This window comes from Lacerta agilis, chromosome 15 (assembly GCF_009819535.1).
Source record: "Lacerta agilis isolate rLacAgi1 chromosome 15, rLacAgi1.pri, whole genome shotgun sequence".
Taxonomy (NCBI): domain Eukaryota; kingdom Metazoa; phylum Chordata; class Lepidosauria; order Squamata; family Lacertidae; genus Lacerta; species Lacerta agilis.
In genome coordinates, this window is record NC_046326.1 from 27,609,890 (window position 1) to 27,630,735 (window position 20,846).

At 48.6% G+C, this 20,846-nt stretch overlaps 1 protein-coding gene across 3 annotated transcripts in view; it reads left to right on the plus strand.

Annotated features, from left to right (window-relative positions):
* Window positions 1–19,426, plus strand: part of ETS1 (ETS proto-oncogene 1, transcription factor) — a 102,207-nt gene extending 82,781 nt beyond the window's left edge. For 2 of the 3 annotated variants that reach the window (XM_033171642.1, XM_033171644.1), the window contains 5 exons: window positions 1,745–1,822; window positions 2,712–2,963; window positions 4,890–5,150; window positions 18,042–18,160; window positions 19,071–19,286. In XM_033171642.1, the coding sequence (XP_033027533.1) occupies window positions 1,745–1,822; window positions 2,712–2,963; window positions 4,890–5,150; window positions 18,042–18,160; window positions 19,071–19,286 (926 nt within the window). Of the gene's footprint in view, window positions 1–1,744; window positions 1,823–2,711; window positions 2,964–4,889; window positions 5,151–18,041; window positions 18,161–19,070 lie in introns of all 3 variants that reach the window. The other variant, XM_033171643.1, reaches the window with a different exon arrangement.
* The last annotated feature ends 1,420 nt before the right edge of the window (window positions 19,427–20,846 follow it).

Here is a 20,846-nt window from a genome sequence, read left to right on the forward strand (position 1 = left end):
ACATAACTGCCCTAACCACAGGACCAATGGGACAGTCCAACTGGCATGAACATTTTTGCAAGAAGGTGGTGACCTTGCTTCCTGACTTTTGAAGGAAAGGCCTCTTTCCTTCTGCTGTGGCCTTTTGTGTCTGCATTAATAGTACTGCTCTAGTCTGCCTTGCTCAGACCCCACTTGGAGTCCTGTGTCCAATTCTGGGCACCACAGTTTAAGAAGGACATTAGTAAGCTGGAAGATATGCAGAGGAGGGTAATCGAGATGATCAAGGGTCTGGAAACTAAGCCTTATGAGGAACAGTTGAGGGAGCTGGGTATGGAGAAGAGAAATCTGAGAGGTGACAGGATAGCCATCTTCAAACATCTGAAGGGCTGTCACACGGAAGATGGAGCAAGCTTGTTTTCTCCTGCTCCAGAAGGTAGGACCCAAAATAAAAGGTTCAGATGACAAGATAGGAGATTCTTACTAAGCCGTAGGAAGAACTTTCTAGCAGTAAGAGCCATTTGACAGTGGAATAGACTCTCTCGGAAGGTGGTGGGCTCTCATTTGTTGGGGGTTTTTTTTAGCAGAGGTTGGATGGCCATTTTTCATTGATTCTTTAGTCGTGATTCCTGCATTGCAAAGGGTTGGACTAGATGACCCGTTGCATCCCTTCCAATGCTACGATTCTATGATCCTATGACCTCACGTATTGGCCAGCAAGGAGGAGAACAACCCAAATAGGGCCTGGCTGCAGCTCTGGTTTCTTTCTGCTGAGCCCAGACAGAGACTCGCCAGAGATAATGTGCCTTCATTCAAAGGGGCCTAATTTTGGCCTCCCTCCTGGGGACGGCAGCCATGAAGTGGGGGCTGAACAAACCGAGGCCTGTGTGAACTTCATCTCCGCAGCCTTTGTGCCCCCTCCCCTCCTGGCAAGCCTTGCCAAGCCATGGGGTGTGTGTGACCACAGGGGAAGGCGGGGCCAGGTTGCAGCGGTCAAGTTTGCATGGGGGTTGCAGTCAGACAGAGGGCACTGCTGACTGCAGGGAAGTGGAGGCTATTTTGGAAGGGGGAGACAAAATAAAAGTGGAATGTGCCCAAATAGATGAAGCAATCCCAGCCAGCATACTGCTGTTTTTATTCCAGTTATATGGCCTGCGGTAGGTGAGTCACCTCTTGACTGCAAGGTTTTTGTAATTGCTGATGGGGTTAGAGGGCCCTCCCCCTACTTCTGAGTGTGCCGGGGGGGGGGGTCATGTATCCTGGCATGACCCAGTCCACCAAACAGATCAAGAACGTTTCAGATGATGGACATTGTCAGACTCGTTATGATGAAAGCAGAACGTGGTTGCGCAGTTCTGAGTAAAAACCTCGAGAATTTCAGTATTTGGTGTGTGGAGCTACCTAGATAACAGTCAATGTTGGGTTTGGGTGTGAGAAACTGGTGGTGCCAGCCTTGCATGTTTACCTAGGGGCATACCCACCAACATTCCTCAGGTGAAAATAAGGACATTTCTCAACCCAACCACCCCAAACTGACCGTCGTGCAGAGCATTTCCTATCAGAAGAAGGGCGAGTGCCACCACACCAATGGGACAAGGCACATGTGCCCTCCACCATTCTGAAAAAACTCTTTAATACAATCCAAATATTTTTTATGAATGAATGAATGAATGAATGAATGAATGAATGAATGAAGGCTACTGCTACTACTGCTACTTACTGGGCATCTTCCCTTTCATTCCTCCCACCCCCATCCTCGGTGCAGAAGAGATAAAGCCATATCCAGCAAACGGAGTGAACACAGCCTACCCAGAATCCCGCTATACATCAGACTACTTCATTAGTAAGTAGTAACTTGTTTTTCCCCGTTGAGTACAAGATTTAGCACCGGGGAATCCTTTCAACGTTTAGGCAGCATACGAGGAGCAAAAGCGCCGAGGGCCTTCTTGGCAGTTCCCTCATTGTGAGAAGTGAGGTTACGGAGAACCAGGCAGAGAGCGCCCGCCCTATGGGTCGTCCTCCCATCAGATGTCAAGGAAATAAACAACTATTTGGCTTTTAGAAGACATCTGGAGACAGCCCTGTATAGGGAAGTTTTTAATGTTGGAATGTTTTATTATGTTTTTATATCTGTTGGTGGCCACCCAAAGCGGCTGGGGAAACCCAGTCAGATGGGCAGGATACAATTATTATTGTTGTTGTTGTTGTTGTTGAAGAAATGTGACTCCTATGGCTTCTTTCTCTTAATTAACTTAATGGTGATGGTATTATTACTATTATCATTCTGGATAATAGCAAGAACTGCAATGGTTTTGTGAACCGCCCTGAGACCTCCGGGTATAGGGGGGGGTATATAAATTCAGTGATTGATGGATATTCATGAGTTTGTACAGTAATGCACAATATATATATATATATCGTTCTAGAGTCAAATAAATAGGATATAATACCTAGATAATAGTCATATGGTATATAATGCAATGTATAACAACAACAACAACAACAACAACAACAACAACAACAACAACGCTATTTTTCTAGAAAAAGAGATGCTGGAACTCCCCATAAATGCCTCCCTTGCTCCTTAGAAGGTGCCGGAACAGAGTTACGGAGAGTTCCAGCTAAATAATAATAATAATAATAATAATAATAATAATAATAATAATAATAATAATGCTGCCCTGGGTGATAACATTCAGTTACTCAGTTTGCGGTCTTCTTTCCGCTCTCAGGTTATGGCATTGAGCACGCTCAGTGTGTTCCTCCCTCGGAATTCTCTGAGCCCAGCTTCATCACAGAGTCCTACCAGACCCTCCATCCCATCAGCTCCGAGGAGCTCCTGTCTCTCAAGTACGAGAACGAGTACCCCTCCTCCGTCATCCTCCGGGACCCCGTACAGATGGAGTCCCTGCCTACCGACTACTTCACAATCAAGCAGGAGGTCGTAACGCCGGATAATATGTGCATGGGGCGCACTAGCCGAGGTAATGGAACACCTTAAAAATCACAAGTCGGCAACCCTACCCCACATAGAAGAAGGAATGAGATTTTCCCAAGGAAAAGGGCCTTCCACCAAAGACTGGCATCTCTCTTTTTTAGAAATTAAACCAATGGCCTTGTTTGCTGGGGCTGATGGGAGTTGGAGTCCACAAGCATGTAGAGAATGCAAAACGTGGGCTCGCTGGTTGAGTTTTAGGCCCCTTAAGCTTCCTAAAGTTGCATTGTCTAGAAAGACACCTAAAACCTGGCCCTCAAGCTACCTTGCGCAGGTGATCCCTACCACACCTGAATTAGAGGGAGATGTTGAAATAGGACACAGCAAATATGTGGGCAGGCTTGCCAGCTGTTCAGCCTCCTCGCTTCTGCCCTTGAGATTTAGTAGCTGGGTCTTCACTGCCAGCATCTCTGCCAGCGGAATTTGCTCTTAAGAGATCTTACACAATCCCAGCAGCTGCTTTCAGTCCGGCTTGGGAAATTAATGAACTTGAGTGATCCTCTTATGCTCCAAGGTTGTCAGTAAAGATGAAATGATTGAGCAACAGTCAAGCTGAGGAATTCTGGAGAATTCTCCGCCTCTCTCCCTTTTAAAAAACAAACAAAAGCAAAACAAAACCCTTCTGATTGTGTTTGGTTAAACAGAGGCTCACGTCTTCGACTGGTATAAAAAGCCATGAATCTGCACAGGGAGGCCACAGCTGGCAGGTCTGGCGGCTGATCAAGTGATCCCTAGAAAGACAAGACTAAATTATTATGCTTCCTTGGGAAAACACAGAACAGTCGTTAGCAGGAAGAAAAGGTAGAGGTGCTTTGTGCTTCCTGTCCACATTCTGGTGCAATGAAGGGCTTTGGGCATATACTTAAAATGTGAAAACATGCTAGAGTAAACCTGACCAGCAAATCGTGAGGCCAGAGTTTAAAAGCCACTGGAGATGGTGAGTGTCTGTCAGGTTCTCAGAAGTTAGATTTAGTTGTTTCATTTCCCAGTACGTTTAAACTGATGTGCTGTTTTTATTTCTTTTTAAACAATTTGTCACATTTGCCTGCTGTGTTTATTTACCGTTATTTTGAATGGATCCTCTTTCTACTGCTCTGTAGTCACAAAACATCACATTGGAGAACATAAAATCTGTTCTGTAGATGTGGGATATAAATTATATAAACAATTAAACAAAATGCCCATTGTTGCAATGGAAACATAGGACGCCGCCTCAGATGAACCTCAGGATTTGCCCATTTCCCCCAGGGAATCACTAGCTTTGCAAAAGGTGTCAGGCATAAGGCTCTTGCATCACCTGCTTCTTGGCCTTCCGAAGAGGAGGCGACCCTGAGGCCTTCTGCATGCAATGCATGCGATCTGCCTCTGTGCTGCTTCACCTCCTCTGCAGTTCATTGAGGGGGCTGTGAACTGCGTATCTTTGAGGGGTGGAAGATGCAGCCCCCAGGACTCCCTGGGCAAAGTCAAGTTCTTCCAATGTGCATTGGGGTGGGCTTTGATTGTATGGGGTTGGATCCGCAGGGACTGCCCCAAACCAAGCAGGGCTTCCATTGGTCTCCGAATCAGCATCTTCCTCAACCTTCACTGAAGAACTCCCTTTAATATGGGGAATCCTTTAACCTGTGTGCAAGGTTCGCCACTGCTGTTTCTGCTTTGTTATTTATTTATTGCCTCTATATACCACCTCGTCTGAGGAGCTCAGGGTGGTGTGTGCGGTTCCCCTTCATTTTATCCTCACAACAACCCTGCAAGGTAGGCTAGGCTGAGAGGCTGCATCCGGCCTAGGGTCACCCAAGTGAGAGCTTCGTGGCCAAGTGGGGACCTGAACCTTGTCCTCCCCAAGGCCCTAGTCCAGCACTCTGACCACTAGGCCCCACTGCCTCTCTGCCAACCTCATTTCCTTCTCACCTCGCAGGGAAACTCGGGGGCCAGGATTCCTTTGAGAGCATCGAGAGCTACGACAGCTGCGACCGCCTGACCCAGTCGTGGAGCAGCCAGTCTTCCTTCCAGAGCCTCCAGCGTGTCCCTTCCTATGACAGCTTCGACTCTGAGGACTACCCAGCAGCCCTGCCCAGCCACAAGCCCAAAGGCACCTTCAAGGACTATGTTCGAGACCGGGCGGACATGAACAAGGACAAGCCTGTCATTCCTGCGGCCGCCTTGGCTGGCTACACAGGTGAGGCCCGGGGGGGTAGCTGGGCAGACAGAATTCAGGCCGTTTCCCAAACTACAAGCGTTGACCTCTGCTTAGTGCCCTTAGTTATGCTTAGCATGTCTGTAGTAATGTCAGATGTACAAAGTACTTTGCCTGCACCATATCTATACTCCTCAGTACATTTTTTCTCGAGGGAAAACTTCACTGTGAAGTTTGTCTGTTTGTTTGTTTGTTTGTTTGTTTGTTTGTTTGTCTGTCTGTCTGTCTGTCTGTCTGTCTGTCTGTCTGTCTATTGCGGGCCCAGTCGCAGTGCCAACCCCTGAACCCTAAAGGTAAAGGTAAAGGGACCCCTGACCATTAGGTCCAGTCATGTCCGACTCTGGGGTTGCAGCACTCATCTCGTTTTACTGGCCGAGGGAGCCAGCGTACAGCTTCTGGGTCATGTGGCCAACATGACAAAGCCGCTTCTGGCGAACCAGAGCAGCGCACGGAAACGCCATTTACCTTCCCACCGGAGCGGTACCTATTTATCTACTTGCATTTTGACATGCTTTCAAACTGCTAGGTGGGCAGGAACTGGGACCGAGCAGTGACTAAATGTAAGATGTGATTAATAAACTCAAGCAGACAATGATCTGCATTAGAAATGGCCACAACTTAATTGATTAGAGATATAGGTGGATTTTTTGGCTCCGCTAAGGGAACTGAGTTCACCTGAGTTCCTGCTAAAAAAAAACAAACCCTGGTAATCCTGACAAATAGTCCTACAAGACAGACTACTGTTGTTTTCCCCATATTCCAAGTGAAATGAGGGTGAAGGCTTGGAGAGAGCAGTTTGCCTTAGTTGCCTAGTTGCGCAAGCGAGATTTGAACTCGGGAAGCTGCAGTTCAGGGGCTGCCTTGTATGCAGAAGGTGCAGTCCACAGCATCTTCAGGCAGGGCTGGAATGGGCAGGTATCTGAAACCCTGGAGAGCTGCTGCCAGTCAGTGTAGGCAGTACTGAGCTATGCGGGTGGACCAGTGGTCTGATTCCAAGATAAGGCAGGGATAGGGACCCTGTCAGGGCTCTCCAGGCACTGCAGGACTACAATTCCCACAACTCCCTGGCCATTGGGCATACTGGCTGCAAGGGCTGCTGGGAGTTGGAGTCCAGCCACATCCAGAGGCCACAAGTGAGCCAGCCATGAGCTGGAGCCTTCCTGGCTCGTGCTCTTGAGTCCGTGAATAGGCTGTGCCAGAGGAAGGGTGGGAGATGCGGCATGCAGGAACATGTGTATTTATGGACGTTTACACATAACTGAGTAACAAATGAAAATGAATCGAAACCCTGTGACTCAACCCTGGGGAACCAGCTTGAGATTACTGAAGTTTGAAACAGATTGCTAGGTTAACTTGCCGCCTCTGACTCCTGATGCGAAAGCGATACTTCAGACACAGATACGAACAGATATGTGACTTTGAATCGGGCGTGTGGTAGCACCTTTTCAGCTTGAAAGAAAATCTAACTGTTTACAAGCACCTATAAACTGGCTAAAATCAGCCTGCAGATTGGGATGAGAGGCTGCTTGTCTGTCTCTTGACTGATGGGGCATTGCGGCCCGCATCTCTCACACAGATATATGTTTGCGCACTAAATCAGAGGAGAACAAATTTCAGGTTTTCAGGGTTGCCCTTCTTTGCTAGAACCGCAATGCCTCAGTAGCAACCCTTGACTCCATGAGTCAGGTGGGACGGGAGGAAAGATTTGCACTTTTGACAAGCTCTCATGCGAGATTCTTCCTCCCCAAGTGCAGCCCCTCTACTTGGGCTGGGAATCGGTGTGTGTTTGTGGGGTTGGAAGATCCTTTTTAGGAGCTGTGCACAGAAGGAAGTGGATGTATGCTCCAGCTTCAAGCTGTGATGAGTGCTTTCTGTTTGCAGGAATAGGTGCTGATAAGAAAATTGGGCTGGGAGTGGGCTTCTGGAGACCATCTCCCTTCAGCAGTGGGAGTATGATGATCTGAGCCAAGGGAGAGGAAATCTTGAATCGTTGCAAAGCTGCTGGAGACTTTGGGAGATAAGTCCACACCCAACATGGTGTGAGCATCAAAACAATTACATTCTGTTATATTGCAGGGGTGGGAAAAGATTTTGGCCCAAGTGAATGTGATTCTCACCTATGCACAGTGGGCTAGTTTCCCCAAACACCCCTCTCTGTCTTCCATCAAGCCAAGCCAAAGGCATCCCAGCCAGGCAAAAACAGTCACAGAGGGTGCAGGGTCAGGCTAGGGAGCAGTATGGCCTGTGAAGAGCAGGGCCTTATTTAGACTCTGGGCCTGATAGAAATAAACTTGCTGGGTATGAATTGCCAGGAGCTGCTGGCACCAAAGCTGGAAGCTGGCATAAGTGTCATAGTTAAGAATGGGAGCTGGGAGCTGTGTTCAAATCACCTCCCCTATGAACTCACCAACTGAGTGTAAACAAGGCACTGTAGTCCTGGCCAGAATTCCTTCATGTCCCCTCCCTGTAAGGTGGGGAGATGGTTGCAGCATTGTCTTGTCTTACAGGACTGTTGTGAAAACGAACGAGAGCATGAGATTCTTATTCTCAGGGTTGCGGGTTCAAGCCCCACCTTGGGCAAAAGATTCCTGCATTGCAGGGGGTTGGACTCGACAACGCTTGTGGTCCCTCCCAACTCTTCTATGATTCTATGAAGGTTCTGTGTGTGAATCACTCTGAAGACACGAAACATGGCAGGGAAAAGCGAAGTCAGTATGTGAGAATCCTCTGAGTGAACGTGGATGAAAAGCACACAGCATTCATTTATCTCTGCGATAAGCTAAGAAATGGGGCCCTGACTGTGCTGCCCCTGCTTGGCTGCTTGCTTGGCTGGCAGAGAGGAACTTTCTTTTTTTATCGCCAGAGGCCCCAACCCTCTGATGGTATCTGCTGCCCACGTGGCTTTTGATGTCTCCTGTTCGCTGGCGGCAAACAGTCAGCCTCCTTGAGCTCCCTTATCTGCCCTCCACATCTTGACCTCATTTCACAAGTTGCCTCCTTTCACAAGTTCACAACGATCCTGCCCTTGGCTTCCTTCTGAAATGAGAGAATTCACAGAAAAGCTCCCTGGCCCCTGACTAGTTTGCCACACTCACTCAGGTAGTCTTCTTAGATCGGGTGACTGGAAAGACACACACACACACACACACACCTCTGGTGACTGTGCCGGTTGGCTTGGAAAAACAGAGGTGAGAGAGAATGCCGCCATTGAGGCGGAGCTGCTTAATTCAGGGTGGCCTGACTCCACCGAAAGAGGCCAAGGTTGTTGGTGGAAAGGGGACGTACCCATTTCACAGGCTCTACCATTAGACAGAATGATGCAGCAGGAACAGGGAGCTGTATGTGCCGTGCAACTGCCTTGTGGCCCCCTAAGCTGCCCTACTGCCTGCAAGTACAAAAGTGGGAACTGCCCCGTTGCCAGGGTTAAAGGAAGGGGCAGTTCACATTAGCAGATTAAAATGCAGCAAGGTCAGTCACACACACACAAACACTGCATTTCAAGTCATGTTTGCATGGGGTTGTTCAGGTCAGAAGATGGTGGGGATGTCTTCACCCAACACCCATGGCCTTTGGGGTTTGCCCCTCTCCATAACCACCCAAACTTCTATGCGCGAAACCATCCTCTGCACGTGTACACGTCACCACTCACTCGTCCAGTTTTCTAGTTGAACTGAAGCAGGTTTGAGACAACAACACCTCCAACAGCAGTACTTGTCAAGGAAGTACAGGATCACTGTGGATTATAGCTAACATAGTGCGAACCTAACAAAACCTAAGAGTGGGAGTGGACTGGATGCAGAGTAAGCAGTCATGTGAACACACCTTCAAAGCCGGAAGTCTGCTTCTGCTCGTGGGATGGAGGAGGACTGCTTAGGGTGCCTTTGTTTGAAGGGGTGCCTGGTTTAAAAGCTGTCCTTTGGAGGATGCTCACAGATACAGGGCCACCACCAAAAGGCCCTACTGGTTTTGTTCTCCTCCCAGCATGGTGCCCAGATTTAGGAAAAGAGACATGGCAAGATCCAAACTCGCCATCACCTGGGTCAATTCAAGCTGCATTGAATTTCCCAGGAGGTTGTGAGCACCACCTATTCCTTTGACGTTAAAGACAGAATTGCCATTACTCACATACTGCAAAGAACGAGGTGTGTCATAAGGAAGGCTCACAGTTCCTAGCATGAGGTTGCCTTTGAGCCGACAGAGGAACCCAGAAGGCGACTCCTCGCCCTGCTTCAGTAACTCGGGTTCCACCTGCTTGAAGTTTGCAAATGAGAACAAAATTAGCTCTTTGCATTCATGGTTGGCCGGTGTTGCAATTTTGTTTTACAGGGTGTCATTTCACCGTCTTGTCCCTCAGGTGATGGAAATTGCAACAAGAATAGTCCTGCCGACTGCACAATTCCCGCATGGGTCTGTTTGTCTGATGATAATAATACTAATGATTACAACAATAATAATTTTATTATTTATACCCCACCCACCTGACTCGGTTGCCCTAGCCACTCTGGGTGGCTTCCAACATATAAAAAAATATAATAAAACATTAAACATAAAAATGCTTGTGATGTAAGCATGGCTCCCGTAAGCTTAGTCACAGCTGCCGCAATAACATATGGATGAGATCTGCCTATCATCCTCCCCAAAAATCAACAGAACCTCAAGAAAAGAAAAGAAAACCCATCTACATGGGACCCTCTTGCTCTCCCCTCATACTTTAAGGTGGATGCTTTCTGAGCCGTCTTTGAAAGAAAAAGTTTCATCACCTTAGCTCTGATCTTGCCCATATCCTGAACTGATACAGGTGCAGCCAAGAGCTGTCTCTGCTGAGGCCCAAGCCTGTGGGGCTTGGGATTTACCGGTCCTCCCAGCAGAGAGGGGATAAGCTAGGCCTGGCCATGTAGTTCCCACACCAGGCTTCTCCATTTCAAAGCAGATGAAAAATTCAGGGTTGAGGGATTCCTCCTGGCATTCCACCAGAGCTGTCAACCTTCCTTTTCTTTCTTTCTTTTGCATTGGGAAACGGCCATTGCTGTCAACTTTCCCTTTTTTTGCAATGGGAAGTGCGCTGGAATAAGGGAATTTCCGCAAAAAAAGAGGGAAAGTTGACAGCTATGCATACCACAGTCCTGGCTGGGTGTGCTAAAACGAAGGCCTAGAAATCTGCCATGCAAATGTGTCCTGAGGGGAAATGAAGCTCTTTCCAAAATGGGCAAAACCTATTATTATTATTATTATTATTATTATTATTATTATTATTATTATTATTATATTTGTACCCCGCCCATCTGGGTGGCTTCCAACATATATAAAACATAATGAAACATGATACATTACACACCTCAGCCTTGATTGCTGGTCGGGAGTAGGTGAGTGGGGCTGCAGATCATAGCCATGACATGCTCTGCCACACCCTGTGGGTGCTGTCATGGGTGGGCATGCAAAGTCTCTGGGCGGATGAGACCTTCAAATAGCCCCCCCAAAAAAAACACATTACTTTGTACCCCAAAGAATACCTGATCAGAGCTTTCAGAAGGGGAGGGGGGTCATACCCAAAAGCAGGAATGGGAGAGAACAGATAAGCGAATATTTACTTGTTGCTAACATGGTTGCTTCTCGGTTATAAAGGTGGGCCCTTTTCCTCTTCTTTCAAGCCGCTGATGTGCAACAAATAAGTAGGTATGTTTAGACAGGCAGGCAGCTAGTTTGCTTGCTTATTTTCTGCCTCGTAGCTTCACAACCTTTGCAAGCAGTTTGGCACGTGACAGGGATGGCGTACAACTCTATTCCCTAGTATTTTGTCCCATTGAAATCAGAGCCCAATAAAGTGTGGGCGGCTCTCGTTTTTACAGCTGCTTTGCAAAGCGTCACTGGGAGAATGACAAAAAGCATGTTGAGGCCAGATAAAAACCGCAAGCAAGTAAACTTCCCCTAAACCCCAGATGTACAGAAAAGCTACATTTTAGATATGGTTGATATTCACTAGAGTTCAACGCTAACTGTATGGTTTGGTTGAGATGGTTGCATCCCAATGTGTCTTGCAATTATAGGGTGAGAATCTTTTGAGTGTGGTTGTTTTGAATGCTGTCTTCCAGGACAGAATGTGACAGGTTAAAGGTATTGATTGGGGGAGTCTGGTAGGTCTTGGTTGAGGTTGGCAGAATCTACAGCCAGCCCATTGCCTTTCCTTAAACCCCAGTATTGGTAGCATGATGGAACATGGTTCTTCTGACCAGACTAGCTAATAGTTAGTAGAGCCAAGGGGAGCCTCAGACCCATGTGATGTAACTGTGGAATGTCAGGCAAATAAAACAGGGGCACATACACCCTTATTTTCATGCCCAGAGCTGCTGCCCCACTCCCCATCCTGCCTCATGACACACACCCAAAGTCTCTACTCTGCCTGCTAGGCATTGCATAAATTGATTCTGCAACATCCATTGAAGATACTGCTTCATAGCCGACTAACCTCAGAGTAGACCTAATGAAATTAACGGACCTACGTTGACCATGCCTATTAATTTCATTGGGTCTGCACTGAGTAGAATTGGCAATGAATACAGCCCCTTGCTTTACTATTAGAGATGCAATAGAAAAGCATAACTGCCCACCAACAGGCTTCATGGTTTACAATATTCTGCAGGAGCTGCAGCAGCACAGGTGTCCCTTTGGCACTCAGGTGTCTTCCCTCTCACCTGTGCATGCTGGAGTCGAGGTGCCCCACCCCGTCGCTCCGAAATGTCACTTCTAGGAGACGCGGGAATGGGTCACTCAGGAACGACATAGTTACCAACTCCCACCACAACTTTAACAAGGCATTCCCAGAAGGCAAAAATAGAGCCAGTGTCTTAGCAGGAGGCTGGGGAGGGGGGTGGGAGCAGCGCTAAACGGAGTCTGTGCATAGTAAACTGTGGCAATGGGAGCATCTGGAAGTGGTGCCTGTAGATGTACATTTGCCGCACACCCACGCCCAGAGGGACTTTCTCCTCAAACAGGGTTCCCACTGTAGTCCCCATTTCATAATCCATTTGACGAGTCATATTTTCCCGGTGATGCCAGAGAATTCCTAGCGTGTGACTGTCTCCCGCCGCTGCTGCTCAAGGGCTCCCTTCACTCCTCTGGGGGCGAGACAAGGCCCTCCTTTGTCAGTTGCTTTTAGCATGTGAGACCCCTCTGGCTGCCTCTATTCTTAGCGCGTGGCGCTCCCTCGCCAGGACAGGGGTCAGCAGGCCGCTGTCAAGGGGCAGGCCGGAACTTTCACCCTCTTCCTGGTGGGTGGGGAGGGGGTGATGCCTTTTGTGGCAGGCAGGGGGGGCAGGTCTTGCCCATGCAACTGACTGGGCTTGGCGGATCCTGCAATGGGTTGAGTCTTGCCAGCCTCCGGCTTCCTTCCAAAGGCTTTGAGGATCACGTCACAAAAGGCAGCTTGTCGTCTGCTCCCACAGCGTCCGTGTCAGAGGGGGTCCTCCCGTTTGTAGTGCGCGGACTCTGTATCTCTAAATGGCATGCAGGAGACCCCAAGGATCTCCGAGTTCCTGTAGAAATTGAAGTCTGAACCAGAAGGTGGTGGACTCTCCTTCGTTGGAGGTGTTTAAGCAGAGGTTAGGTCATGTCATCTACAGGCACTGTCATGAACTATTGAGCTATGATTCCTGCATTGCATTAAAAAAATAAAATCAAGACTTTTTGAGCTCCACTTTCCCTTTCTTCCTGCCCAGAGCAGCTTTGCCCTCTGCCTGCCTCTCCAAACCAGCTGGGCCTCGGTGGTGGCAGCCTCTCCTCCACCTCCTTGCCTGCTGTCCCATCAGCCACTACAAGCTGCCCAAGGGAGGAGGCCAGCAGTGGCAGTCATGGAGATGCAACAAGATGCTCCTTTGCAGCTGCCACTGCTGCTGCTGCTGCTGCTGCTCAGGACAAGCGACAGCTCATCCTCCTCTCCAAACTCGATGGCAGCGGTACTGACGGGGGAAATAGGGACATTCCAGGATCAAATCAGAAGCCGGGATGGTTTTCGTAATTCTGGCACTGTCCCTAGAAAATAGGGACACTTGGAGGGTATGCAAGCAGCGTACTATAACAAGGTACAACTGAACTGGGATCTCTAGGCCAGGAATGACTTCTTCTGCAAGCCCAGGGCTGAGTATAAAGGTGGTTAGAGGTACACAGTGATGGTTGATGTCTTTTCCTTTCTCCTTTTCCTGGTGTTGTGTTTGCTGATCCTCCTTGTGTTTGCTGTTAGCGAGCAGGAAGAGCAGGAGGCAGGTGTGGTCCTCATCCAGCCTTGGCTAAGCCATGAAATCTTGGCTCCTGCTCTAGAGAGGTGCAAACACAGAGCAGGCAGCTCTCGCCAAACCTTGACTTGTTAGGAATGGAAATGCCCTGTAGCTTGAGACACAGGACTCAATGCTTTTCCTTCTGGGCAGCCTTCTGAGGGCCACAGGGCAGTGGCAGGCAGGGCCAAGGAACAACAGGTGCAGATTTTACCATCTTAGAATAGGCTAGTTCCTACACACACAGCCCTCCCCGCCTTACATTCAGTCAAGCCAATAAAGAGGCCTGATCAGAGTTCAAGGACATATTTCCACCCAGGTGAAAACAGGAGAGAATCAGGGCCTGCAATGAGTTCCGAGGGCCAGTTGGCCAGGCCTCAAGGGCCACATTCCACTCCTGGGCCTGGGGCTTCTTGCTTTTGTCCTAAGAAGCGATGGAAATTCGGGGTAGCCGGTAAGGGCTTTGCTCAACAGGACTGTCTGAATTAGTGCCGGTTTTGTTTTTAGTTTTGTTTTGCGCTTGCCTCAACATTCCGCACCAACTTTGTACCTTCACTGTGGATTTGTTGGTGGTAAATTAGAGGCATCTCCTGTTACTGTGGTTGCTGGTGTTGTTGAGCAGGGCTGATTCCTGCCCTTCCTTGTTTCATTGTTTGCTTTGCAAAATAGCTATTAAAAATTATGAATGGAAGGTCATTGATTCATCGTTCACCCACAAGAGGGGTGAGTGCTCTTCAACTCAGGTCCTGCTTGTGGGCTTCCCAAGGTCATCTGATCATCCACTGTGAGAACAGGATGCTGGGCCAAGATGGGCCATTGGCCTGATCCAGCAGGCTCTTCTGATGTTCTTATTAGGAATAGATCCATGGCATGGAAAGGCAGGAGGCCAACATGTTCCCCGGGACTGTGGGGAAAAACCAAGGTCGTTGCTGTTTTTTTGGAGTTGCATATCCAAGCTAGCTGTGAATTTCTCAGCATCTTGGAAACCCAACTCATGGGAACTTGGAAGGTTTTCCTGGCTGGCTTTGCCAGGCTGGTTTAGATGTGGTCCACATGGCCACAAAGAACTTGGCAGGCTGAAACCTGCGTTGAAGGGCCATTGCAGAGGAGGGTCACATTAAGTTTAGGAAGCTGTTTCCTTATACTGAATCAAACCCAAGGTCCGTCTGGCTCAGCAGTGCTTTTCACTGACTGGCAGCAATGGCTCTCCAGGGCTTCGAGCAAGGAATCACTCCCAGTCCTTACCAAGAGATTCCAGGGACTGAACCTAGAACATTCTGCACTCCAAGCAGATGTTCTGCCCCTGAGCTATGATGTCACTTAAGAGGTAGGGAAAAAAGGAAGAAGGTAAAGTGTTTGATGTGCCCGGATATTGAGCATCAGGAAGAACTTTCTGGCAGTAAGAGCTGTTCAACAGTCGAGCAGACCCCCTCGGAAGGTGGGCTCTCCTTCATTAGAGTTTTTTAAGCAGAGGTTGGATGGCCATCTGCCATGGATGCTTTCACTGAGGTTCCTGCATTGCAGGGGGTTGGACTAGATGTCCTTCAAGATCCCTTCCAACTCTACAATTCCATGATGCTGGAGGGGAATGGCAAATAATAGTGGCATTCCCTGACAACCTGGAAACCACAGCAGACCTCAGGAGAAGTCGCCCGTCTGCTCTTGAGTGCTGCTGAGTCAAAGAGATGAAAGGGAAGCTTTTTTCCACTCGGGAACCACATTCCCCTCTGGGTAACTTTCCAAGGGCCACATGCAAAAAGTAAGCAGAGCAACCAATGCTCTGCCTTCAGAAAGTAGTCTAATTTTGACACATGCTCCCCTCTCCCCTGCATCCGGACTCGTAAGAGGCATGATGGGTGCTGAAGGACACATTTCAGCTGGGGGGAACCCTTGCGGGTGAGGGGTGTGGCCTAGAGAGAGTTTTGAGAGCCAGTGTGGTGTAGTGGTTAAGAGCAGCAGACTCGTAATCTGGGGAACCGGGTTTGCGTCTCCGCTCCTCCACATGCAGCTGCTGGGTGACCTTGGCCTAGTCACACTTGTTTGAAGTCTTTCAGCCCCACTCACCTCACAGAGTGTTTGTTGTGGGGGAGGAAGGGAAAGGAGAATGTTAGCCGCTTTGAGACTCCTTAGGGTAGTGATAAAGCAGGATATCAAATCCAAACTCTTCTTCTTCTTCTTCAGAGGGCCGGACATAGAGGGCCGCATTCAACTTCTCCCTGAACCTGAGGTTCCCCACCCATGATTCAGTGTGTCTAACCCAGTCAACCAAAGTAGACAGGAGGTGACAGACGGTCAGCCCCTTGGTGTGTTTGTGTGTGGCTGGAGACTGGGGGTGCAGCTGACGCTGAGTGCCCGGAGGTGGGGGATATATAAAGCACAAGCCCCGTGAAAGAGAGGCGAGAGCCAGCCACTGGCCTATTTCTGGGGTCTGCCTCTTCTCACCTGAATAGCCACGGCACTGACTCACTGGCTCCGAGCATTTTTGCCCGGGGAGTTTTTGCAGCTTGCTCCTGCATCAACACGCCTTGGATGGAGGCCAAATAATTTCCATACCTGCCTCCTCTTTTATCACATCTTGGTAAACACTGCCAGGGAACAAAAAGTCAAGGTCAGGGGAGGCGGCTGGCAAGACGCGGGGGCAGGAGCGTGCCGGAGGTCAGGTCTCGGCCAAGAGCCCTTTTTTCGGCAGGTGGGAGGGGAGGAGGCCCGTGCATCAGGGAAATGGTGCCTCCTCTGCCCAGATGCAAAAAATAATAATAATGTCATCTTGCTTAGGCAGCTGGGGAACCGGGGCTGAATCTGTGCCCAGGAATCACCCTGCAGATTTTGGCATTCAGCGGCAACACTGAACCTGTCGGGTTTGCCGCCTCCTCTACTGATGCTCTTGGGGCCAGGCAAAGGCTTTTGCAAGAGATGTGCCATGTGGCATGGCATCACCACATGTGGCACCTCCCTGCTGCTGCCCCCCACCCACACGCCCGCCCACATCATGGAGTGGAGACCCCCCCACAGCCCAGGGGCATCACGGCTTGCACTGTTTGGATTAGAGATTGCTCAAAAGACAGCTCAACCTTCTCGGTGGACACCATTGCGTTGCCCTCTGCGATCTCTCAGGAGAAGCCCCTTAGACTGTTTCCTGGGCAGCAAAGGAGGTCCTTGGATCGATCCTGTTGCCAGGGAAGCTGATCCTACTCACTCATTGAATTGACGAATCTTGAGCAGGCATGCGGGTGGTCCGCTCTTGAGAGGCAGGTCCAGCCCACCGCTCTGGTATATAATGAAGGCCCATGGCTTGAACCGGAGCCATTTCTTCCTCCCTCCCCATATTGCTGTCACATGTGGCTCTGCTGGACCTTGCAGTAGCATAGTCGGCCGCCATATTCGGCGCCAAGTTGGAATTTCCCCTAATTCCAGCATTCTGGTTTTCGCCATCCTCATAGTACTCATCACAACTTTGGCGGTTTAGGCTTTGAGTAGGTGTAGTCTTGGACGGAGGGGAGGTTACGGCCTCTGCCTGCCCCTCTGAGAATGGAGTATCCCGTTAAAGGGATCCAGAGGAGATGCTTCTGTCCAGATGCCCAGGTGGAGGCAAGGGGTCTCAGCCCCCCCCCCAGATGCAATCCAGTAGGGGAGTTATTTTTTAATGTTGGTCAGGGACTCCCTCACTTTCCCCAAACGCAAGTCCTTCTGGCTTACTTTTAGCCCACTTTGGGTTGGCCAAAAGTGGTGGCTTCTACCCAATGCCTGAGCCAAATCTCTTAATCTGTACTCAATAAAATTGTGGCTTGATTTTACCCAAAATGCTAGTTGTCATGCATCTTGTTCTTGAGAGTGGGGTGGTCTGAAAGGCGGGGGGGGGGGGGACACACCTTGCCATGCAAGGAGAACCAAAATGGCACCAGCTGGGTGTGCCTTTTGTAACATCTAGCCGAACCCTCCAATATTGCATAATACCTGTGTTTATTAATAGCCACAATATCCAGAGGTGGCTTATACCCAGGGTGGGTGGAGGACCTTCGATCTGTAGGCCAAATTGAGCCAGCCAAGTCTCCCCATGGTAAGGGTCTTTCAAAAATGGCAAGCAGAGTCCTTTGGGTCACTGGCCTGGCAGGTAGCAGACCACTCAGCCATGAAGGGTTGGAAATTTGGTTGGTCCTAGTGGACAAGGCACCTTGCTATGGATCCCGTTCTTTTTTTGTAAATCATTTTTATTAGTTTTCCAATAAGGACATCCAATTAACAAATCCATCAAATCATAATCCTATTTTTTAAAAAGCCAAATTACAATCCTAATTATTAATTTTTCAGGCTTCCCATACTCTGGACCTCTGAAGTTTATCTCCAGTATTTTCATTTCTGCCGCCTTCTTGTTCTCATGTTTTCCACATTCCAATCTTAACACTTTAGAGTTCCCCCTCCCTGGCTGTGCGATTCTCAATCATGTTAGAGATCATATACCCTTTCATCCGTCGGGTACCGTTTTATTTGTGTATATATATTTTTTCAACTGTCAATTTTCCAGCACAGCTTTTCCTGACTTCATTCCAATCTTCCAGTCTATGGATCCCGTTCTTAATGCTTTTGGGGTCCTTTCCCTTTGCTGTCTTAGGTAGCGGACCGATCCAACTGTGGCAGTTCCTGCTGGAGCTCCTCACAGACAAGTCCTGCCAGTCCTTCATCAGCTGGACAGGCGACGGCTGGGAGTTCAAGCTCTCTGATCCAGATGAGGTACGTATGGACCTGAATCAGGTCTGGGAAGGAATAAATAGATAAGGACCTAGAGAACTGGTTCTCAAAAGTGAGTGGTACTGCTCCTGGGGCGTGGCACAAATCCCGGGGGGGCACTAAGAGGTAAGGGGGCAGCAGGTGGATTTTGGAGATGGAAATGACTACGGAACTTTGAAAAGCTGGTTTCACTGAATCAAATTTATAATTTGTGTTGAATTAATTAAACTAAGGAAGGGCTTATCCGCACTTACCTGTCTTCTGTTCTTATCCAGGCATGGTCCAAGCTTGAGTAAGGGGGGGAGGGTCGTGTTTCCCCATGAAAACCTGCTCTTTAAAGCTCAATTGGAGCAAATGGCAATATAATACAGTGGTACCTCGGGTTACAGACACTTCAGGTTACAGATTCCGCTAACCCAGAAATAGTACCTCGGGTTAAGAACAGGATGAGAACAGAAATCGCGTGGCGGCGCAGCGGCAGCGGGAGGCCCCATTAGCTAAAGTGGTACCTCAGGCTAAGAACAGTTTCAGGTTAAGAACAGACCTCCAGAACGAATTAAGTTCTTAACCCGAGGTAGCACTGTACCCAAATTGACGTATTTAAAAAGTCCACCTCCTGTCTCTCTCCATTGCCTTTCCGTCCCTTCTGCATCCACGCCAGATATCTACACCACTGCTAAAGGTCTAAGAATTGTGGCGTATCCTGGGAACTCCACTTTGTGAAGGATGCTAGGAACTGTAGCTCTGCAAGGAGAGCACCCTTAGCAAACTACAGTTCCCAGGATTCTCCATGACTGTTAAAGTCGCCCGAGAGTATTTTGCGCGATTGGCGTTGACGCGCTCATTTCCCTTCCCTTCCGAGCTCGCCAAGGACTTTCAGTGATGTTTCTGGTGGTGTGCTTGCCGTCCCCAGGTTGCAAGGAGGTGGGGCAAGAGGAAAAACAAGCCCAAAATGAACTATGAGAAGTTGAGTCGCGGGCTGCGCTACTACTATGACAAGAACATCATCCACAAGACGGCCGGGAAGCGCTACGTCTACCGTTTTGTGTGCGACCTGCAGAGCTTGCTGGGATACACGCCCGAAGAGCTACACGCCATGTTGGATGTGAAGCCAGATGCAGATGAGTGAAGGGAACGAGCAGGCAAGAGCAGAGGTCCTTGTAGATGGATTCAGGGCATCCATCTAGGCGTTCAATTGAACTTCTGTCATTTTTATTTTTGTTTTACTGTCATGGTTTTCCTTTTAAAAAAGAGGGAGGGAGAGAAAGAAAGAAACAAACAAACAATAATTTCCACTGGTTGTAAGGGGGGGGAGGACATCATGTTTTTGGATGAAACTGTGACATATTTTTGCTGGGAGGAGAAATGAAAAAAAAAATTGGAGAGTTTTATTGGGGGCTAATATTTTAAAAGTCAAGGGGGGGGGGAAAGAGCCTAAAAGTTAACCGCCCTGTTACAATCACATGATAAATAAATAAAGAACTCCCCGCCCTCCCCCTGAGGTGCCATAAACTGACAATCCATAAGCTCGTAAGGCTCCCTTTTGATTTTAAAAGTGAGGAATGGCCTTTTGTGGGGGTGGGGGCAGAGCATCCTCTTCTGCAGGGAAGTCACATTGGTGGTCCTAAATAATTTTGCATTTCAAAGAACAAGTTTGCTTCTTAAGAGGGACCAATACCTTTCTTTTTAAAAAAAAATTGTAAAAAGAATGTTATTTTATTAAAATTTTGTGCCAGTATTTTTCTCTAAAATAGTCTTAAGCTCTAAGATGGTCTCGGTATTGCAATATTGTGTTGTCATTGGGTTTTTTTTATGCCAGCTGCGAATTCTATCAGCATTTTTTTGGTGGTGGTGGTGGGGGAAATACAGAGGCTATGTAGACCCCTCCAGAAACAGAAGCATTTAACTGTTCACAGAAAATCAAGATATACTCTAGGAGTGGTGGGTGGGGAGAGATTTGTGGGTGAATGGCTGTTTTGCTTTCACCCTGGGTCTCCCCACCTTACTCCGGTTTGCTCTCCCATTCCAACTGGTGAATCAGTTTTGTGTCTTTGGGAGGGGGGAGGGGCTCTTTCGACCAATAATTTCATCTGGACTTTCCTCCACTTTCCCTATTCCTTTTCAAGATATATTAAAGAAAGGCTTTTTCTTCCAGCATTGAATTTCAGGATTGTTTCCAATCCCCTAATTGGTGGGAGGACCCAGCCCTTCATGTCTCGTCGGTCGTTGGTTCTTCAGCTTACAGGCCCCTGTTCCTCAATATCTCAGGTTGTTCTTAGAATGGGGTACTTTGTAAACAGAATAGCTCTTACCGCGAGGGTCCCCTAACCGTTCTCAGGTCACCAGCGTGCATGTAGGAGTATCGTGGAGGAATCTGCCTGCTGGACCCACTCCTGGTGTGTAGAACCTTCCCACAAAGTCAACTCACTAGGCATCAAGTCAGGGCCAGCAGCCATGAGCCTGACTCATGGACACGCACACCTATTTGCAGTTTTCAAGCAATCTCTAAGCCAAACTATGGCCCAGGTAGGGGGGGGGAGGGGGAATGTGGGCTCCTGGAAGTAGAATGGACGCCATTTTGTTTCTCCTCCAGTGCTGATGTTCTGCTGTGTGTGCAGAGCCTTGAGCTCCAAACTCAGGCAGGACCAAGGAAGCAAATGGGAACATTTCCTTCCTAAAAGTGGCTTTT